Source organism: Schistocerca nitens, chromosome 4, assembly GCF_023898315.1.
Source record: "Schistocerca nitens isolate TAMUIC-IGC-003100 chromosome 4, iqSchNite1.1, whole genome shotgun sequence".
Classification (NCBI taxonomy): domain Eukaryota; kingdom Metazoa; phylum Arthropoda; class Insecta; order Orthoptera; family Acrididae; genus Schistocerca; species Schistocerca nitens.
The window spans coordinates 877,098,487-877,122,055 of NC_064617.1; the positions used below are offsets into that span (position 1 = coordinate 877,098,487).

Genomic DNA, 23,569 nt, shown 5'->3' on the forward strand with positions numbered 1-23,569 from the left:
CAACAACAACATCTGTAACACATCCCGAGAAAAATATTCTAAAAGAACATGCTTTTTTCGGGCTAAAGATAGTAAACCGTCCCTTAATAATCTATCAACCGTATACTTCTTGTTGTGGGGTGCGTCAACACTGGAGCAAACAGATGGAAGTGGGAAGGTGCGAGATCCGGGCTGTCAGGTGGATAAGGAAGAACAGTCCAGTGAAGCTGTGTGACGTCGCCTCCAGTGCGCTGACTTGTGTTAGGCCTTGTGCTGTCATGGAGAAGATGTTCTTTTGCATTTTTAGGCCGATAAACACGCTGAAGCCGTTTCTTCGATTTCCTGAGGGTAGATACACTTAAGGGCTGATCATTGCGCCATGACGGAGGGCACCAAACAGAATAACCCCTCCAGAGTCCTAGAACATGATTGCATGTCTTTACTGGCTGAAGGTGCGGCTTTGAACTTTTTCTTCAGAGGAGAGGCGGAGTGATACCACTGCATGGATTGTCGATCTGTTTCCGATTGAATGTGACGAGCCCATGTTTCATCGCTTGTGACGATGTTCGACAAAAAATTGTCACTATCAGCCTCGTACCGCGCAAAAAATTCTGCACAGACGGTTCTTCGTTGCTTTTTATGGTCATCTGTACGGCGGCGAAGGACTCCAGCGGGCAGACAACTTTGAGTATCCTCACTGGTGGACATGTGTATCAACACTACCGACAGAGACGTCCAGTTGTGTAGCGAGGTGTTTGACTGTGAACCGTTGATCCACTTGAATGAGAGTGTCCGCACGTTCCAACATTGTAGGAGTCACAGCTGTGTGCTGCTGGCCGACACGCGGTAGATCGAATGTTGTTGCCTTGACGACAAACACCTAGCCCAACGACTCACTGTGCTTTTGTTCACTGTAGACATTCTATAAGTGCCCACGAATAACTGCAATGCTCTGGTTTTGCGCAAAAAAAAAAAAAACTGTGCTTGGGATGCACCCCCATTACAGACGTCAGTTTGAAATCTACGAATAGCGCCGCAACTTATAGGAATTTCGGGAAACTATTGGAGGTGAAGCGGGAATATTCCACCATGTCCAACAACAAACTCCAGATTTCTTAAACCGAAAATTGCCGAGAAAAAAAATGTATTGCACTACATATTGAACACCCATCGTACTTGTATGTTGAGCGAAGCTACTGATAATGAATCTAGTAGAACGTGTCTGAATTAATTTAGTTCAAATGGTTCAAATGGCTCTGAGCACTATGGGACTTAACTTCTGAGGTCATCAGTCCCCTAGAACTAAGAACTACTTAAACCTAACTAACCTAAGGACATCACACACATCCATGCCCGAGGCAGGATTCGAACCTGCAAACGTAGCGGTCTCGCGGTTCCAGACTGTAGCGCCTAGAACCGCTCGGCCACACCGGCCAGCGAATTTATTTAGTGTCTTCCTTTAATCAGACCTGCTGCAGATCCGAAAAATTCAAACAATAGACAAGAATAAGCCACACTATTGTTGTAGGCGCTGTCTCCCCTGTAGATGAGCCACATCTTCCAAAAATTCTGTCAACTAACCGAAGTTGACCATACGTCTTCCATACTAACATCCTTACGTGCTCGTTCCATTTCATATGCATTTCCAACGTTACGCCTATATACTTAACTGATGTGACTGTTTCAAGCAGGGCATCACTGTCACTGTCTTGCCATATCAGAGGATTGTCTTTACTGCTCAGCTGCATTAATTTACATTTATCGACATCTACGTCTACATCCATACTCCGCAAGCCACATGACTGTGTGGGGGAGGGTACTTTGAGTACCTCTATCGGTTCTTCCTTCTATTCCAGTCCTGTATTGTTCGTGGAAAGAAAGATTGTCGGTATGCCTTTGTGTGGGCTCTAATCTCTCCGATTTTATCCTCATGGTCTCTTCGCGAGATATACGTAGGAGGGAGCAATATATTGCTTGACTCCTCGGTGAAGATATGTTCTCGAAACCTGAACAAAAGCCCGTACAGAGCTGCTGAGCGTCTCTCCTGCAGAGCCTTCTACTGGATTTTACCTATCATCTCCGTAACGCTTTCGCGTTTACTAAATGATCCTGTAACGAAGCGCGCTGCTCTCCGTTGGATCTTCTGTATCTCTTCTATCAACCCTATCTGGTACGGATCCCACACTGCTGAGCAGTATTCAAGCAGTGGGCGAACAAGTGTACTGTAACCTACTTCTTTTGTTTTCGGATTGCATTTCCTTAGGATTCTTCCAATGAATCTCATTCTGGCATCTGCTTTACCGACGATCAACTTAATATGATCATTCCATTTTAAATCACTCCTAATGCGTACTCCCAGATAATTTATGGAATTAACTGCTTCTAGTTGTTGACCTGATGTACTGTAGCTAAATGATAAAGGATCTTTCTTTCTATGTATTCGCAGCACATTACACTTGTCTATATTGAGATTCAATTGCCATTACCCGCACCATGCGTCAATTCGTTGCAGATCCTCCTGCATTTCAGTACAATTTTCCATTGTTACAACCTCTCGATATACTACAGCATCATCCGCAAAAAGCCTCAGTGAACTTCCGATGTTATCCACAAGGTCATTTATATATATTGTGAATAGCAACGGTCCTACGACACTCTCCCTCGGCACACCAGAAATCGAAATCACTCTTACTTCGGAAGACTTCTCTCCATTGAGAATGACATGCTGCGTTCTGTTATCTAGGAACTCTTCAATCCAATCACACAATTGGTCTGATAGTCCATATGCTCTTACTTTGTTCATTAAACGCCTGTGGGGAACTGTATCGAACGCCTTGCGGAAGTCAAGAAACACGGCATCTACCCGGGAACCCGTGTCTATGACCCTCTGAGTCTCGTGGACGAATAGCTCGAGCTGGGTTTCACACGATCGTCTTTTTCAAAACCCATGCTGATTCCTACAGAGTAGATTTCTAGTCTTCAGGAAAGTCATTATACTCTAACATAATACGTGTTCCAAAATTCTACAACTAATAGACGTTAGAGATATAGGTCTATAATTCTGCACATCTGTTCGACATCCCTTCTTGAAAACGGGGATGACCTGTGCCCCTTTCCAATCCTTTGGAACGCTACGCTCTTCTAGAGACCTACGGTACACCGCTACAAGAAGTGGGGCAAGTTCCTTCGCGTACTCTGTGTAAAATCGAACTGGTATCCCATCAGGTCCAGCGGCCTTTCCTCTTTTGAGCGATTTTAATAGCTTTTCTATCCCTCTGTCATCTATTTCGATATCTACCATTTTGTCATCTGTGCGACAATCTAGAGGAGGAACTACAGTGCAGTCCTACTCTGTGAAACAGCTTTGGAAAAAGACACTTAATATTTCGGCCTTTAGTCTGTTTAGCAAGCTCCCAATCACAAATTCTATCAAAGCCATCTTGTATCCTCTTACAGTCATTCTACGATTACTTCCCGGACGCTAGATTAAGAAAAGGCAAACCTTCGTTTCTAGCATTTCTAGACTTAGAGAAAGCTTTTGACAATGTTGACAGGAATACTCTCTTTCAAATTGTGAAGGTGGCAGGGATAAAATACAGGAAGCGAAAGGCTATTTACAATTTGTACTGAAACCAGATGGCAGTTATAAGAGTCGAGGGACATGAAAGGGAAGCAGTGGTTGGGAAGGGAGTGAGACAGGGTTGTAGCCTCTCCCCGATACTATGTTTGTTGTTGTTGTGGTCTTCAGTCCTGAGACTGGTTTGATGCAGCTCTCCATGCTACTCGATCCTGTGCAAGCTTCTTCATCTCCCAGTACCTACTGCAACCTACATCCTTCTGAATCTGCTTAGTGTATTGATCTCTTGGTCTCCCTCTACGATTTTTACCCTCCACGCTGCCCTCCAATGCTAAATTGGTGATCCCTTGATGCCTCAGAACACGTCTCACCAACCGATCCCTTCTTCTAGTCAAGTTGTGCCACAAACTCCTCTTCTCCCCAATTCTCTTCAGTACCTCCTCATTAGTTATGTGATCTACCCATCTAATCTTCAGCATTCTTCTGTAGCACCACATTTCGAAAGCTTCTATTCTATTCCTGTCCAAACTATTTATCGTCCATGTTTCACTTCCATACATGGCTACACTCCATACAAATACTTTCAGAAACGACTTCCTCACACTTAAATCTATACTCGATGTTAACAAATTTCTCTTCTTCAGAAACGATTTCCTTGCCATTACCAGTCTACATTTTATATCCTCTCTACTTCTACCATCATCAGTTATTTTACTCCCTAAATAGCAAAACTCCTTTACTACTTTAAGTGTCTCATTTCCTAATCTAATCCCCTCAGCATCACCCGACTTAATTTGGCTACATTCCATTATCCTCGTTTTGCTTTTGTTGATGTTCATCTTATATCCTCCTTTCAAGACACTGTCCATTCCGTTCAACTGCTCTTCCAAGTCCTTTGCTGTCTCTGACAGAATTACAATGTCATCGGCGAACCTCAAAGTTTTTATTTCTTCTCCATGAATTTTAATACCTACTCCGAATTTTTCTTTTGTTTCCTTTACCGCTTGCTCAATATACAGATTTAATAACATCCGGGAGAGGCTACAACCCTGTCTCACTCCTTTCCCAACCACTGCTTCCCTTTCATGCCCCTCGACTCTTATTACTGCCATCTGGTTTCTGTACAAATTGTAAGTAGCCTTTCGCTCCTTGTATTTTACCCCTGCCACCTTCAGAATTTGAAAGAGAGTATTCCAGTTAGCGTTGTCAAAAGCTTTCTCCAAGTCTACAAATGCTAGAAACGTAGGTTTGCCTTTTCTTAATCTTTCTTCTAAGATAAGTCGTAAGGTTAGTATTGCCTCACGTGTTCCAACATTTCTACGGAATCCAAACTGATCTTTCCCGAGGTCCGCTTCTACCAGTTTTTCCATTCGTCTGTAAATAATTCGCGTCAGTATTTTGCAGCTGTGACTTATTAAACTGATAGCTCGGTAATTTTCACATCTGTCAACACCTGCTTTCTTTGGGACTGGAATTATTATATTTTTCTTGAAGTCTGTGGGTATTTCGCCTGTCTCATACATCTTGCTCACCAGATTGTAGAGTTTTGTCATGACTGGCTCTCCCAAGGCCATCAGTAGTTCTAATGGAATGTTGTCTACTCCTGGGGCCTTGTTTCGACTCAGGTCTTTCAGTGCTCTGTCAAACTCTTCACGCAGTATCTTATCTCCCATTTCATCTTCATCTGCATCCTCTTCCATTTCCATAATATTGTCCTCAAGTACATCGCCCTTGTATAAACCCTCTATATACTCCTTCCACCTTTCTGCCTTCCCTGCTTTGCTTAGAACTGGGTTGCCATCTGAGCTCTTGATATTCGTACAATTGGTTCTCTTCTCTCCAAAGGTGTCTTTAATTTTCCTGTAGGCAGTATCTATCTTACCCCTAGTGAGACAAGCCTCTACATCCTTACATTTGTCCTCTAGCCATCCCTGCTTAGCCATTTTGCACTTCCTGTCGATCTCATTTTTGAGACGTTTGTATTCCTTTTTGCCTGCTTCATTTAGTGCATTTTTATATTTTCTCCTTTCATCAATTAAATTCAATATTTCTTCTGTTACCCAAGGATTTCTATTAGCCCTCGTCTTTTTACCTACTTGATCCTCTGCTGCCCTCACCCCTCAGAGCTACCCATTCTTCTTCTACTGTATTTCTTTCCCCAATTCCTGTCAATTGTTCCCTTATGCTCTCCCTGAAACTCTCTACAACCTCTGATTCTTTCAGTTTATCCAGGTCCCATCTCCTTAAATTCCCACCTTTTTGCAGTTTCTTCAGTTTCAATCTGCAATTCATAACCAATAGATTGTGATCAGAATCCACATCTGCCCCTGGAAATGTCTTACAATTTAAAACCTGGTTCCTAAATCTCTGTCTTACCATTATATAATCTATCTGATACCTTTTAGTATCTCCAGGATTCTTGCAGGTATACAACCTTCTTTTATGATTCTTGAACCAAGTGTTAGCTATGATTAAGTTATGCTCTGTGCAAAATTCTAAAAGGCGGCTTCCTCTTTCATTTCTTCCCCCCAATGCATATTCACCTACTATGTTTCCTTCTCTCCCTTTTCCTACTGACGAATTCCAGTCACCCATGACTATTAAATTTTCGTCTCCCTTCACTAACTGAATAATTTCATTTATCTCGTCATACATTTCATCAATTTCTTCATCATCTGCAGAGCTAGTTGGCATATAAACTTGTACTACTGTAGTAGGCATGGGCGTTGTGTCTATCTTGGCCACAATAATGCGTTCACTATGCTGTTTGTAGTAGTTAACCCGCACTCCTATTTTTTATTCATTATTAAACCTACTCCTGCATTACCCCTATTTGATTTTGTATTTATAAATCTGTAATCACCTGACCAAAAGTCTTGTTCCTCCTGCCACCGAACTTCACTAATTCCCACTATATCTAAATTTAACCTATCCATTTCCCTTTCTAAATTTTCTAACCTACCTGCCCGATTAAGGGATCTGACATTCCACGCTCCGATCCGTAGAATGCCAGTTTTCTTTCTCCTGATAACGACGTCCTCTTGAGTAGTCCCCGCCCGGAGATCCTAATGGGGGACTATTTTACCTCCGGAATATTTTACCCAAGAGGACGCCATCATCATTTAATCATACAGTAAAGCTGCATGTCCTCGGGAAAAATTACGGCTGTAGTTTCCCCTTGCTTTCAGCCGTTCGCAGTACCAGCACAGCAAGGCCATTTTGGTTAATGTTACAAGGCCAGATCAGTCAATCATCCAGACTGTTGCCCTTGCAACTACTGAAAAGGCTGCTGCCCCTCTTCAGGAACCATATGTTTGTCTGGCCTCTCAACAGATACCCCTCCGTTGTGGTTGCACCTACGGTACGGCCATCTGTATCGCTGAGGCACGCAAGCCTCCCCACCAACGGCAAGGTCCATGGTTCATGGGGGAAGCCCCGATACTAATCAACCTATATATTGAGCAAGCAGTAAAGGAAACAAAAGAAAAATTAGGAGTAGGTATTAAAATCCATGGAGAAGAAACAAAAATTTTAAGGTTCGCCGATGACATTGTAATTCTGTCAGAGACAGCAAAGATCTTGGAAGAACAGTTGAACGGAATGGACAGTGTCTTGAAAGGAGGATATAAGATGAACATCAACAAAAGCAAAACGAGGATAATGAAATGTAGTCGAATTAAGTCGGGTGATGCTGAAGGAATTAGATTAGGAAATGAGACACTTAAAGTAGTAAAGGAGTTTTGCTATTTAGGTAGTAAAATAACTGATGATGGTCGAAGTAGAGAGGACATAAAATGTAGACTAGCAATGCCTAGGAAAGCGTTTCTGAAGAAGAGAAATTTGTTAACATCGAGTATAGATTTAAGTGTGAGGAAGTCGTTTCTGAAAGTATTTGTATGGAGTGTAGCCATGTATGGAAATGAAACATGGATGATAAATAGTGTGGACAAGAAGAGACTAGAAGCTTTCGGATTGTGGTGCTACAGAATAATGCTGAAGATTAGATGGGTAGATCACATAACTGATGAGGAGGTATTGAATAGAATTGGGGAGAAGAGGAGCTTGTGGCACAACTTGACTGGAAGAAGGGATCAGTTGGTAGGACATGTTCTGAGGCATCAAGGGATCACCAATTTAGTATTGGAGGGCAGCGTGGAGGGTAAAAATCGTAGAGGGAGATCGAGAGATGAATACACTAAGCGGATTCAGAAGGATGTAGGCTGTAGTATGTACTGGGAGATGAAGAAGCATGCACAGGATAGAGTAGCATATAGAGCTGCATCAAACCAATCTCAGGACTGAAGACAACAACAACAACAACTTCCCGGAAATCACAGCATCATCAGCAAACAGCGAGAGACTGCTGCTCGCCCTGTCTGTAAGGTCATTTATGTATACGGAGAGTAGACCTAAGGTTGGTCCTATCACATTTCCTGGTGGCACTCCTGGCTATACCCCCGTCTCTGATAAACAATGTCGGGCACTTACCGTTGGAGGCGACGTCCAAGGTGTAGGTCTCGTCGGTCTGCCAGCTGAGAGACTGGGGGCTTTGCCTGGTGAGCACCGTGACCAGCACGTCGGTGGCCGCCCCCGCGCTCGCTCCCCCGCCGCCGTGGCCCCCGACTCCCCCAAAGACGTGCTGCAGGTCTCGCACCCAGCGCCGAGACGCCGCGTCCACCAGCTCCCTGCCCTGTTCACCGGCCACTGTAACCCAAACACCCCACGTCGTGATAGCGCCTGAGACTTCCCACGAGTTTACAACTGACGATTCTGATGTATATAACAGATTGGTGAGAAAATCACGTGTTGTATTACAGTGCGCTTAAACTTAATAATAGCAAATCAAGTGTAGTCTTAGAAAGGTCAGCTAATAAAATATTTGTGGACATTAATCACTGGTTCATAGCCAATTCTTTGTCACTAAACTTTGAAAAAACACACTACATGCAGTTCAAAACTTGTAAGGGGTGTCCCACAGGTATATGCCTCACATACGATGATAAGCAGATAGAAGAAGTGGACAGCGTCAAATTCTTGGGATTACAGCTTGATAATAAATTCAACTGGGAGAAGCACACCACAGAACTGCTGAAGCGTCTTAACAAATTGTGGTGTGCGTACTGTAAGACCTTCGGTACACACACCATCAGATTATTTGACTTGTCGCTCTAACGAAGTAGGCGAGTGTCAGCAATATGTTCCGTGGTCTTATCGTGGCGTGTTTATCTTCTGCCGTTAGGTCAGACGATAGAAATGCCACTTGTACGCTTAGAGTAGCAGATTGACGGTGACCAACTTTAAACAGAACTTGATTAATTTCCACACACATTTATTAAAATAATAACAAGCATAAAAATTACTTAACTTGGTTCTGGATGCTATTTACAATTGACAATCTGAAGTTCCTTTGGCATTGGTACGTTAATCTTATTCTCACATATATCTCGGATACTTGACAAAAGTGTCTATACATTTATCTTCATGGCCATGTACAGGAATATGGTGATCTTATTAGGCGCAGACTGAAACTTGACTATAGACTGGTACAGACAAATGTAGAACTCATACAGACTAGTACAGACTAATGCAGACTGTTACAGACTGGTGCAGACAAATGCAACTGACGAATCAGAGGTCTGTACACTCGTTATAATACCTCACGCGTTCATGTATCACTGCGCGAGTGCGATCCGTGAGGAGAAAAGGTTCTACGTTAGCAGCAATCTCATTGGCTGCATCACATATTAATACGCGGATCGGCGGAAGCAGAATTTGGTCCGTCTCTATGGCAACGCCATCTTGTATTGCGGAGGCGGACGAGCGCTGCGCCTTCGTTGTTGTGCTTAGCGGGGCGCGCTCTAGTGGGAAAGTTGTGTATGCGCTGACTATGCGGAACTATGTACACAACACAAATCTCTATCTGCAATGCGAATTGTGTCAGACATAGGGGATATAAAAATGAAAAAGCTGGCATACTATGCTTACTTTCATTCCATAATGTCATATGGGATTATTTTTTGCAGCAATTCATCAAGCCAAGCTAAAGTTTTCCAGGCACAAAAACGTGCAGTAAGAGTTATATGTGGTGTGAACTCAAGAACATCCTGGAGAAGCCTGTTTAGGGAACTAGGGATACTAACTACTGCTTCCCAATATCTTTATTCCTTAATTAAATTTGTCATTAAAAATATATCACTTTTTCAAACCAACAGCTCAATTCATGGAATCAATACTAGAAATAAGAATAATCTTCACAAGCATTTAAAGTCACTTAGTCTTGTGCAAAAAGGTGTGCATTATTCAGGAACACACATTTTCAATAACTTGCCAGCAGCCATAAAAAGCTTAACAACCAATGAAATTCAATGTAAGATATAGCCTAAAGGATTTATTGGTGGCCAACTCCTTCTACTCCATTTATGAATTTCTCAGTAGAACCAACTGATATATAACTTCTCAATTTGAGTGCAGTAATGTGTTCATTGTAAATAAGTGTGTGTGTGTGTGTGTGTGTGAAGTACAATCTAACTTCTGCACCAGTTCAGTGCAGTAATGTGTTCATTGTAAATAAGTATTGAGTGGTTGTATTACACGTTTATTACCTTATAAACAAGTAAAAAACTTTTTTATTTTAAATTCAGTGCCTTAGTATTTGTAAAATGATTCTTTCATACAGCCTTCATTAAAAAATGACGTCCTTGCCACTTGGGACCTGTGGAATGGTACATTAGCTTATTTGTTTCAGTTTGTAAATATTTGTCGTGCATTGTTGTTTTTCTGACATGTCCTGCATCCTGGAGGACCTCCTCACTACGGATCAATTGGAATGAAAGTAACTCTAATCTAAACAAGGGGACCCTCCATGTTGTAAATCACGAATTTTGATGCGCTTCAAATATGTTGTAGAGGCACTTGCCCTGAGTACCTGGCTATTCCCTTTTTTAGCGACGGGCCTTGGTTTTTGAAAAAATCGATTTTGAAGTTCATTGCGCGTTTCATATACCCGTAACGTTACATTCAATCGCTGCAAGTCAGCGTAGCGCAGCGGTAAAGGTTCACGGCTGCCGCCCTCGGGGTACAATGTTCAGTCCTGCACGTGTACTTTTTCAAAATCGCCGAATTTTTCAGTTTTACTTCAAAGAATATTAACAAACTGTGTAAGGTGTGCGAAATTATAAAGATATATTCAGTTATTAATTTTTTCTGCGATAAAATATCACAAAATCTTATTTTTCATCGTCCATATTGCTTGATGTGCCAGAACAATATTGTGGGTGATATTTATCATAGGAACAACCGAAGCACAAATTTTCGCAGCACCATGTCCATTTTATGAAAGCAACCGTTTTGCAGGCACACGGTTTGTTCATGAGCGATACCAGGAAACACAATTATTTTGCATTCAAAAAGATTTCTCTTTCATCCACTAATTTCGATGCGAGCCATGCATATCTAATCATGCTTTCAAAATCAGGTGCGCTGAATTGATGTAGTATTAGTGAACGTAATTTTATCGAATCTTCCCTAGAAGCGATCTCTCTATTGTCTTTCAACAAGTCGGGAGCATAATGAATAATTTTCGTGAAGATTTTCACCTGTCACCTGGCAGTAAGGAGTGCACTTTGGTGGGACCACTTTTAGGGTGCAGGTGCTCGCTTTCCATTCATCAGTGAATAGATGATCGTATAAAGCTGAAACGGTTTGCCTTCCCGAAGAATCGATAATGTGCAAAAAAATTTCTGTCCCACGTACGGAAGAATTACACAACGCAAAAATTCTTCTTACACCAGTTTCGTGAACTTACCGGATTTCGTGCAGGACACGACTACATTTCTGTATTTCCTAGTTAATTCGTCTACTCGTTTTTGAACGATAGGGCCAAATTTTCCGGACGGTTCTTGCATACATAAAAAAAACATATGGGTATAAGATTCGAACACTGTACCTCCATCACGGTAGGCGTGAACCTTTACCGCTGCGCTACGGTAACTTGCTCGGAGGATATGTAATGTTACGGTTGTACAAAGCGCGCACAGTCACACTATATAAGCATGGAAGAATGGACGAGACATTTCAAAGACATTCTCAACAAAGATGTTAGATAAGGAGCACAGGTAGCAAGTAAAGAGCTCACACCGCAAGAGATGCCAGCCTGGTCCCCACTCACTGCAAATGAGGTCCGAAACATCACTGAATCAACAAAAAGGAAGAAAGCAGCGAGACCGGACATGCTTTACAACGAATACCTTAAAGACACAGCCCATCTGCTAGCACCAACCTGGACAAAACTTTATAAGAAATGCATTGAAACAGCAAAAATCCTAGGCCAGTGGAGAAAATCAATAGTAAGTGTAATGTACAAAGGGAAGGGCGACCCAGAGGACACAAACAAATACAGAGGAATATGGTTCAAATGGCTCTGAGCACTATAGGATTTAACTTCTGAGGTCATCAGTCCCCTAGAACTGAGAACTACTTAAACCTAACTAACCTAAGGACATCACACACATCCATGCCCGAGGCAGGATTCGAACCTGCGACCGTAGCGGCCGCGCGGTTCCAGACTGTAGCGCCTAGAACCACTCGGCCACTCCGGCCGGCACAGAGGAATAGCCTTGGAAAACAACCCTTTTAAGGTATTCACAAAACTAATCTCAGGAAGAATAAGACACACTTTGGAAGACCACCTCCCAGAATCTCAATTCGGGTTCAGGGAAAAAAGATCCACTATCACAGCACTGGAGCTGCTTTTAAAAAACATATGGGAAACCATCGATAAGAAGCAAAAATATTATGCTGTATTCGTAGACTTCACAAAGACGTTCGACCTCCTCGATCGATCATTAGTAAAAAGGATGCTCGACGAAACCCTGGGAAGAGACAGCGTCTGGACGAGGATCATAAACTCCATAAATGAATGGATCAAGATAACGACCTGTCTGAACCAATAAGGCAAACAAACGGAGTACTCCAAGGAGACCCACTCCTGTTCATTCTGCCAACAAAGGACATTATGGAAATCGCTCAAGACGAAGATGTCGAAGCATATGCCTACGCGGACGACATTGTGATAGGCTCAAAAACCTTAAAGAAACTACAGGAGACTATAGAAGACGTGGAAAAATGGTGCACAATACACAAGTTCGTAATCAACACCGACAAAACGGAAATGATGGTATTCAGACAAAGGAGGGCAAATCCCAAAAACGACGAGAATTGCTCTACAAGGAAAGCAAATATCTATCACAAAAGATTACAAATATGTAGGGATAACACTGCAGCAGTCCGCGAAGTGCTTCACTAAACACACAACAGAGAAAGCGGCACAAGCCATCAGAGCGATAAACGAAATAAGTTCCATCAGAACACTAAATCTAGACGCAGCTATGGCACTCTTCAAATCAAAAATAATACCAATACTGGCTTATGGGATAGAAATCATATGGATACACCTAAATGAAAAGAACTTAGAAACATTGGAAAGAGTAAAAGCAACCTATATCAAAAGAGCATTAGGGGTAGCAAAAACCACAAGATCAAGATTAGTCTACCTTCTCGCCCGAGAATCTTTCCTCATAGAGGATCTAAGGACAAGGTTCTTACTTCCCAACACATCGGCATCGGAGAACCTACTAAGATCACTACTCTAGAAAAGAGAGGCAGTACCAACGGAATTCTATGGATCCGGGGCCATGATCGACCGCACTTGGATAGCAGCAAATTTTGAGATGAGACACGTACTTACAAGACTCGCAGTACACGGATTCCACCATGAAATTTGTGCAAATACAACATACCACGAACCGTCAAACCTTTGCGAGTGTACACTATGTGGACAGTCTTGTGAGAGATACCATACAGAAATATGCAACAAGAGGACCAGCTCAATTACAGACTATGCAATAAATGGCTCAAATGATAATCTGTTATAATACCTGCACAGAATGTAATCTACTACTAAGAATTATGCAGACACTCAATACATCCTTGTAATTCATTCTCAAATGATTGTAATCTAATGTATAACTATAATGGCTATTTTGCTGCAATAAATCGTTTAAAAAAACAAAGCGCGCAATGAACTTCAAATTCGATTTTCTCAAAAACCAAGGCCCGTCGCTAAAAAAGCGGATTGCTAGGTACTCAGAGTAAGTGCCTCTACAACATATTTGAAGCGCATCAAAATCCGTGATTTACTGTATGGAGGGTCCCCTTGTTAGTTGCGACTTGTGACAGTTCGGCAGGGAGCGCGTGGTGGGAAGCGCAGAGGTGACGGCAACATGTCTGCATCTCGCTTCACTGAGTCAGCAGCAAACCGCGCGAGAGCCGGCCGATCTGCAGTCTTTTTCAAACGATTTTAAAGAGACTCTTCAGTAATCAACTCTGAGTCTCGCACATCTTATTGCTTAATTCCTCAGCTTCATGATGAAGTGCCTATATCGTTAATGGTCATAGTTATTGTGGCATCTCGAATTAATAAACTACTATAAGGAATTCTTAAAGTTTTCACTGGAAAATATGAATCTGAGTCTCGTGTGTGTTAGCTCATATGTTTCTCCATATGAAATTTAGATAACATGCTGCATCATTCTTTAAACTTGAAAAAATATCGCTATCTGTCTCCAATGTCGAGACAACTGCAGGTGTGTAGACTGCTCCATCACGAACGCAGGCTCCAGTTGTAATAGTACTTGAATTGCTTAACCATTACGGCAGCTCACCTGAACCTCTCGATAACAGCAATATTCTACTGTGTTTCTGTTAACTATTTAAGATATTTCTGAGACAACATTCAGATTTGATTTCATTTTTGATACATCGATATGTTTATATTGCAATGATATTATTCTTATGTGTATTCTTTCTTTTGATACTATGATCTTTGTCATACTTGTAACTCTGATTTTTGGGCGCGTAGGCAGTTTGTTAGAGTCGGACCTTGAGAAAGTCAAGTCTTGGACGTCATGTTGGAAAGACGCATAACGTAGTCAGCTTATAAAATGTGAACTTTAACAGTCAGGAAGATATTTTCAAGTATGTTTTGTATTGTGAAGTGATGTTTTGTGTGTTACGTGATATTGCAACAAAAGCAATAAAAAGGAAGTGTAACCTAAATTCGGGGTGCTGATTATTTTTTTACATCACTATTGTTCTAACTTTGAAAGGTTTAATCTTCAAGAATGGTTTGTGAAACACATCTATAAAACTTATGAATACAGCAGAATAAAACCTAGGCCTCTTTGCATCCGAGCTTGGAATCATCACCACCTAGATTTTCGAGGATTGAGCCATGATTTTACAACGAGACCAGCGTGGGAAACACGAAAAGATGAGTGCCTAGTTTATTTATTATTACATGAAATGCCTTTATTAACTGTGCTCTAATGACACCTGCCACATATTAACTTTGTTGTTGCCCGAAAATGCAGTATTTAGCAGCGTGAGCAACACCACAGTCATTATTAAATTTTGACCTTTGTTGTGGTAGGGTTGTTAGACAGTGAAAAAGCTAAAATGAAATATTCATAAATCCCTCCTATCTCATAAAGGGTCCCAGACATCAGAACAAGATTTTGGCAAACGATAGCGCATAAAGAGGACAGTATTTTGCCATATGACTAATATGGGAAACTTCCATATCTCTGAGGTACATTCAAACGAAACCTGGTAAGTGCGTATACCTTTGCCTTACACGTAAGGTGGCACCACGTAACTGCGGGTATGGTGGCGCCATCTATTGGTAAACAGACTGACGCGTGTGCACCGTTTGATGTTGTATAGCGCCAGTGTGGTTTCACGCAGAAGGGAAGGGGTCACACAAGTTATCAAACGGTTCAAATGGCTCTGAGCACTATGGGACTCAACTGCTGAGGTCATTAGTCCCCTAGAACTTAGAACTAGTTAAACCTAACTAACCTAAGGACGTCACAAACATCCATGCCCGAGGCAGGATTCGAACCTGCGACCGCAGCGGTCCTGCGGTTCCAGACTGCAGCGCCTTTAACCGCACGGCCACTTCGGCCGGCACACACAAGTTATCGCCCACTACCGAAGATTAAGGCGAATAAGCAGGAACAACGAGGAGTGATTCGAGTTTTGGCGGCGGAGGGAGTTGGAGGCCGTGAAATGTATCGACGGATGAAGGCTGGGTGGGTACAGTCTGAGTCGTTCAAGTGTTGTGGAATGGCGCAAACGATTCCTTGAGGGGCGCGTCGCTGGAAGACGATGCTCGTCCTGGACAGGCTCATCGTGACATCACACCGGAAATGGTTGCGGAAGCGAATGTTTTAGTCTCGGACATCCGCAGAATCACCGTGGACGAGATCCATCGGTTACTGGGCATTAGCGTGGGCACCGCCCACCCCATAATGCATGCCGGCCGCGGTGGTCTAGCGGTTCTGGCGCTGCAGTCCGGAACCGCGGGACTGCTACGGTCGCAGGTTCGAATCCTGCCTCGGGCATGGGTGTGTGTGATGTCCTTAGGTTAGTTAGGTTTAAGTAGTTCTAAGTTCTAGGGGACTTATGACCTAAGATGTTGAGTCCCATAGTGCTCAGAGCCATTTTAGAGAGCCATAATGCATCAACACTTGAAATTTCGAAAAAGCTGTGCGCAGTGGGTTCCCCACCAACTGACCGCCGAACAGCGCAATGGCGCTGTCTTTGCGTCATCTGCAACGTTATCATGAGGAGGAATACGGCTTTCTGTCGCGTATTGTCACAGGTGACGAAACATGGTGTCACTATTTTGAACCGGAAATCAAGCGTCATAGCAAGCAGTGGACACATGCGACTTCACCACCTCTTAAGCAATAAAAGGCCGTGCACGCCAGTTGTGGAAAGGTCACGATGTCCTTCTTTTTTGACCACAAGGGCCCATTGCTTCTCGATTTCCTGGAACGGGGATCCACCATCAATGCTCAGCGTTATCAAGCCACTTTACACAACCTTAGACAGTCCATCAAGTCGAATCGCCGAGGCATGTTGTCCAATGGCGTTATCCTCCTGCATGATAATACCCGCCCACGCACGGCCAATGCGGTGAAGACGTTGCAGCAGTTTCGGTGGGAAACGCTGGAACATCCACGGTACCGTCCCGACCTTTCAACGTGTGACTTTAATGTGTTTGGGCCTCTAAAACTAGTCAAGGACATCGATTCGCAACGGATTACGAAGTATGTGACTGGGTGTGGGCCCGGATCCGACAGGAGCGTACCAGCTTCTTCAAGGATGGAATCGACCGGCTAGTGTCGCAATGGGATAATTGTGCCAACGGTTTTGGCGACTATTTTTGAGTATGTGTATTGTGTATAACTACATTTTTGAGTTAATGAAATCGTTACCGTTACTTTACACTAGTGACCGGCCTTCACTTGAATGTCCCTTATACCACGATATTCAAGCTACTAGAGTTTTTTTCAGTACAGTAATGTAATATTTCAGGACAATCAGTAGCTGGTGAAACGAAAATTATTGTGGTTCAAGTGAAGAAGTTTCATGTTTATTTTTATATTGACAGTGGCCTTTTTCATAACTATTGACCAGTCTTACTCTCAGTTGCTAGTTTAATAGTACACTGTTTCAGAACTGTGTCAGAATTTCAATTGTATTAGAATGTTAGTGAGATGAATATTTGTAAACTCTGCCGTGTTTTGGCAAAAAAATGGTTCAAATGGCTCTGAGCACTATGGGACTTAACTTCTAAGGTCATCAGTCCCCTAGAACTTAGAACTACTTAAACCTAACTAACCTAAGGACATCACACACATCCATGCTCGAGGGAGGATTCGAACCTGCGACCGTAGCGGTCACGCGGTTCCAGGCTGTAGCGTTTTGGCAAAAGCAGCAGATTTTAACATGGCAACAAGAGAAGTTAGATATGACTCAAAAGTCTCAGACTCCTTCGTGAAGTCCATGTCTCCTTATTAGTATGGCTGACAGCTCGAGACAAGATCTGCGGTACCCGCCTTATACGTGCTAGATTCAACTTTATCCAATTGAACATTTCTTTCTACCCAGAACAAAATATTTGCCTTCCTTCACTGCATGGTGGGAGCTTTATCCATTACAACGGAGTGGTACGGCGTTTAGTCCATCACTATTGTCGGATTCGGAGGAATATTTTACAAATGGCTCTGAGCACTACGGGACTTAACATCTGTGGAATATTTTACAGTACTACATTATATCCACAGCCGGTGAACGTATTCTTGAGGGAGCACTTTTATTACGAATCTCGTGTTCAGACGTGCTGCACCGTTATTATGCAACGCCAACGCCAACACAAAACACTAGTTCACAATACCTGACAACTGCAGAACACTTCAACGCTAGAAAGTACCTATTTATAACGAGAGCTAATGACGTAACTGCATCCAGTGCCCGACACCACGCGCCGGTGTTTATCCACGGCATGTCTACAGGGCCGCTTTTCTTACCGAACTGCTAGCGGCGTGGTAGGGAAAGCCGATTTGCCATTGGTGTTACCTGCGCAGCAGCGTCCGGGAGCCAAACGTCAAAAGTCGCAACTAATTTTAAACGCACTACAAGATATAAATGACGTATCACGTCGGTGGAGAGAGGAGCTCGAATATTGAAGTTATTCCTAGCTGCGATCATACTTTCTTAACATTACGTTTGGTTGTTGTTGCTGTTGTGGTTTGTCTATCTGAGGAATTCCTTTTGGTCTTCGTTGATCTTCGCGTGGTCGAGCTGTGTCGGACGCCACCCGTAAGTGCAGGAAAGAGACGCTTGCATCATAAGCTGCTGCAAGCAATACCGATGAGCCGAACATCCTACGAACTAGAATGCCAGTGGCGTTAAGGCATGTGTGTATGATCATTAAGAGTTTATCTGAAATACACAATGAAGTGAATCGTTGCATAAACAGTGAAGATTAAACAGTTTTTCACCCACAAGTTGGTGACTCGCTCCTTCAGTAGAGTTGCTAATAATTACAGAGTAACTGAGGAGAATTTGTCGGGACTCTGTTAACTTTTACTGCGTCAGAAGAGTTTGACAGGTGTGTGGACTCTCGCAACATACACTCCGCACCTTCTTTCAAAAATGGCTCTGAGCACTATGGGACTCAACTGCTGAGGTTATTAGTCCCCTAGAACTTAGAACTAGTTAAACCTAACTAACCTAAGGACATCACAAACATCCATGCCCGAGGCAGGATTCGAACCTGCGACCGTAGCGGTCTTGCGGTTCCAGACTGCAGCGCCTTTAACCGCACGGCCACTTCGGCCGGCCACCTTCTTTCCGACTAGAATACAAGTTGCAAATCTTACTAACGGTGGATTTCCAGATGGCAACTGATGGCCGCTAAAAGCGCAACACCAGGAAGAAAAACTGCTTGCTGAGCGTACACGGTAGAGTAGGGGGAATACATGATTAAATTTATAAATCTTTTGGGTGTACACAGTGTGTAAAATGAAGCATACGGGGCAGCCACCTCTGCCAGTAACAAAGTATGTAGCCTGACTGGACACCATATCGAACTGATCCTGGGTACACACACATAGGTGCATTTTTCTATGTTCAGATTCTTCACAGGTATGCTGCCGGATATGATCGTCTTCACTACACGATATTTCGGCGACACATTGTAACGACAACTGTACATATAAAAAATTTTTTTCTTTATGAATTTAGATAAATTAATGTAAGCAATGTTTTGAACTTCTTTTTCGGTTCGTATCGTGATGTTAAAGAAGCTGTGAGTAACTTTTGAAATGAATATTATTATTTATGTTGGATTTCAAATAATATGGTAATCAAAGGGAAGTGTATTTAATGTTAAAACTAGTGTAAGATGTGAAAATTGTAATTTATACACTTGGTCCACACGTAGGTAATGCATTAGGATATGTGTAGTAGAAAACCTGTGGTGAATACCCTACCTGTAGGGGAGCGGGAAAAGGTGGAGGCAGGCGAGCGCGGGAAGACGCACACTGGCGCGGTTCGGCACAACGGGCTCAGTATAACAGTCGGAGTTGTGAATCGGTCAGAGGAACACGTACTGTACCGAGGCGGCTACGCAGGAAAAGTGGGTTCCATTGAGCCTCGGATGAACCGATTCCGACGACTACTTGGCATGGCTATATTCTGAGGCACAAAATTGGAAAGATTACGACGCTAAGAAGATGGAAAGTGCCGATATAGTGTGAGCCTTAGCCGTGCTTGTATGTGTGCCGTGCTGCCCGCTATCTCGCTGCCCGCCAACCGCCGCACCTACTTGCACAGGTCAAACATTTATTTCATCTTTAGAAGTGTATCTGTGTGGACCAGTGTCGAAAATGTTTCTAACTGTTCAATAATAACGTGACTTTTACCAGAATTGCTTTAGCCATGACTTATCCTGATCACTGACCTAGACAGGATCCTTACCTCGTATTGTGCAACCCGAGTATCCTGAACTGAAAGTTTAAAAATTAGTGTTAATAAGAATTATCAGTAGATCAATCTATGCTATAAAGAAGTTTAAAAGTTCTGTGCGTTATTGCAAATGTTGGTAAAGAACAAAAGTATGACTAAATTGGAAGAGAGTTTTTTTTTAATTGAGTTAGCGATGTTATTTAATTAATTTGAGACAGAACTAATGACAGTTAAATTATTAAGAAGTAAGACAAAAGAGTAGTTATCCATAGATTGATAATTTTGAGTGTTAATTTGTCTTCAGTACTTAATAGTTTCAGTATAACGACCATAACAGTTTCAGCCCCCCCCCCCCTTCTCTTGTCCATTCTTTCAAACCTTGAAATGTGCTGATCAGATTTGACCAGTAAAGTTAAGTTCTATATTGAACCTAAGGGTATTAGTTTTGTTTTCCAATTTTAATAGTGACATTGTATGTGTGCTTTCAAAACTGCTCATTCTAGGACAATCTATGCCCGATTTCAGTCTGATCAATATATAAAATGCCGTTCGTAGTAATCATTGCTGTGTGGTGTTGTGTAAATTTAGCTCGTCTAAATTAGTACAAAAAGAGAAAGCTTTAGTTCAGTGGATTTTTCTGATTCCAAACTTTGCCATATAACGCATCATTACTACGTGTTACTATGCTTGTACATGCACCCACTTATACAAGGAAAAACTCACTCATTGCCTAAGTAGGCTGGCGACCGAATTATTAATTATAGGTAGCATCTACTGTGTATACTTCTTGTCCATGCGAACGAGCAATTATACTTTACATTTGCTTGATGCATCACTGTAGTTATTGACTGAGTACAAGTCCGATCTTGCTTCTATTAGGTACACGCGATCAACTTATGTACTAAAATCCTTGTTTATAAGGTGAAGCCCGTGAACTTATTACAGTACAGGCTTTATACAGCTAACGTACGTCCGTTTAGGGCGGGAGCGTTACAACATCTGGCCGCCATCTTCAAGTGCGATCGCTAAGTACATAACCATGCCAAAACTGTATGAACATCAGAAACGGCGGCTCCTTTATACCCCAGGACGAGGCCACTGCGTCTGCGCGAGAAGCGGAGGAGCTGCCCCCTGCGAAACGAAGAATTGCAGCGCCGCCGGCGGTAGAAACTGGCAAAAGTGATAAATCGCAAATTAAGATGTAGTGGCTCGAAAACCAGACCGTTGTTGCTTTATATGAGATAAAATAGGCTTCCATATCTTGCTTGAAGGAAAACCTGTATCTCTATTTATAATGTCGTCAGATGATGGTATTTCGATGGATTCCTTGAGCACACAATCCCAGTAACGAAAAGCCGGAGCAATAATTTGCCCTTCAGCACAAACAATGTCTGCCATATTGTCAAATCTGCTGTCAATCAAAGTTTCTAGCAGACACACGAAACACGCCTAACGTTTGACAAACGCGCCAGTCAGCACTGTAAACGATCTAAAGTTTGACAGACTTAGTAAAGGCTTGATTGTGTATGGGAGCCTTAACAGTTCACAGTGCTTCAGACGTCGTTTCACTGTCCGCGTCTTAAACGGCATTCAAGTCCGTCCCCTGACGTGGCTACAACACCATGCATGGCCGAGGCAACAGCACGTCTGTCCTCTCGGGCGCTACTCGCACTTGGCCGTTGAGGTCTTTCAGACTGTTGAGTACGGCATTTCTGAACCCATGTGGTCCCGACCAGTGTGAACAACAGTATAATGTGCAGTTTCCATACAACACCATCCTGCCTCCGTCGAATTCCGACATTTGCTGGTAGGCGGTTTTCCTTCTTACATGGGGCGTAACACGATCTTCTCATAAACATAAAACACCTAGATGTGATTTCCGAATGAGAAACCCGATGTGTAATCTTTCAATATAGACGAAATACAGGTGTCATTACTAATACCTACGAGTACTTTGTGCAGCTGCACTCAACCGCTAATCCTTTACGTATCCTAGAACGCAGTGCATTTGGTGCCGATATGTCGTATGTAAATGCCGCGTTTACGGTGTTGCGAGTGCATTAGCCAATATTGTATTTCCAGCTAACATCACTCAGTTATCAGAGTGTGACAGCTCAATTACAAGCATAACATGTGTTTATTTACTACATTTAATTCTATGTATTTATATATAATGAGAAGTTTAGAAAGAGAATCAAAGCTCAGGGAGAAAAAATACAAACTTTGAGGTTTGCCAATGACATTGTAATTCTCTCAGAGATGGACGACGGCTTTGAAGATAGTGACGGAAATGACTTTTGCTGTGGCTTAGTATTAACCACGGTTGTTTTCTCGACGTACCCGATACACAGTGACATTGAGATACTAGTGGAAAAACCTTAAACGAAAACAAACCTTTTAGTAGACAGTGCCATCTAGCATTTACACCTCTGAGTGAACATATCATATATGCCGCTCATTGTGTACTAAGAAAGGTAATCTGAGAATAGAGGACAAGATCAGAAGAAGGTATTAAAATCACAATGGAGAGAAAAGGGAATAATCTGAGGATTTATTGTTTGATTTTTGCAGACGATCTTGCCATCTTAGCTGAACCTACAGAAGATGCAACAAATCTGGTAATCTTCTACAAGAGACAGTTTTAAACAAAGGCCTAAATTATCTCTTATTTTAAAAAGTGAAGAGTATGTGACAGGCGTGAAGAAGGCACCAACATAAATGCAAATTTTTACGGAACAATGAAGAGGGCTACACTACATGGAGCTGATTATCGAAGAATAAGAAAGGCTACAATTTTTAAATATCTAAGTGAAATAATACAACCAAATGATTTGGACAAAGAAGCTAACTTAGTACGGGCAAGGAGAATGGAAGTGGCTTTCCAGTTAACGAAAAACCTGTATAACACGAAATCTGTTTCCATAAATGCAAATCTCTGCCACTACAACAATGTCATTAAACCAAACTGCTTTTATGCTTCAGAATGCCTTTCGTTAAAAACAGCCGAACAGTTAGGTGAAAAGAAAAGAGGGAAAGAAAAGTACTCAGGAAAATACTGGAAACACATTAAGACAGTGGGTAATGGAAATTAAGAAATAACAAAGAACTTTAAAAGAATAGCCGATTAGGCTATGGAAGATGAAGAGAAGAGATGTATTCTTTGCACAACTAAAAGGCTACATGAAAAAAGAATAACAGAAAGAGTTTTAATTTTTTCCACAGAAATCCAGAAACATCAATGGCGTGCATCGTAGAAGTTAAAGCAGGCTGAATGCAATGGAAAGAGAAAGAAACATGAGAAAGAGAAAAGTTAAGAGCAAAAGTAAAAAGTTCCAAGGGCTTCTAGAAGGAAACAAAAAGACAGGTGCAATATGAGGAAAGGAATGAGAGATAATCATAGGAAAACAATGACAAGCTACTCGTAAGAAAGAAATGACAAAAGCAAAAAGACGTAAATTATTTCACGTGATCGTAAGTAGAAGGAAGAGAGCGGAAGAGAGAGAGAGAGAGAGAGAGAGAGAGAGAGAGAGAGAGAGAGAGAGAGAACTGAATATATTTGAAGTCACTTTAGTTTTTATGCATCAGTCTCTACCAATCTTAATAGATCTGTTAACAAGATAGTGCTTTTTTTCTTTT

At 42.2% G+C, this 23,569-nt stretch overlaps 1 protein-coding gene across 1 annotated transcript in view; it reads right to left on the reverse strand.

The window, feature by feature from the left end:
* The window catches only part of LOC126253379 (chitooligosaccharidolytic beta-N-acetylglucosaminidase-like), a 374,039-nt gene that overhangs the window by 94,717 nt on the left and 255,753 nt on the right, over window positions 1-23,569 (reverse strand). The window contains exon 4 of the mRNA XM_049954667.1: window positions 8,045-8,260. Coding sequence (XP_049810624.1) covers window positions 8,045-8,260 — 216 coding nt within the window. The remainder of the gene's footprint in view (window positions 1-8,044; window positions 8,261-23,569) is intronic.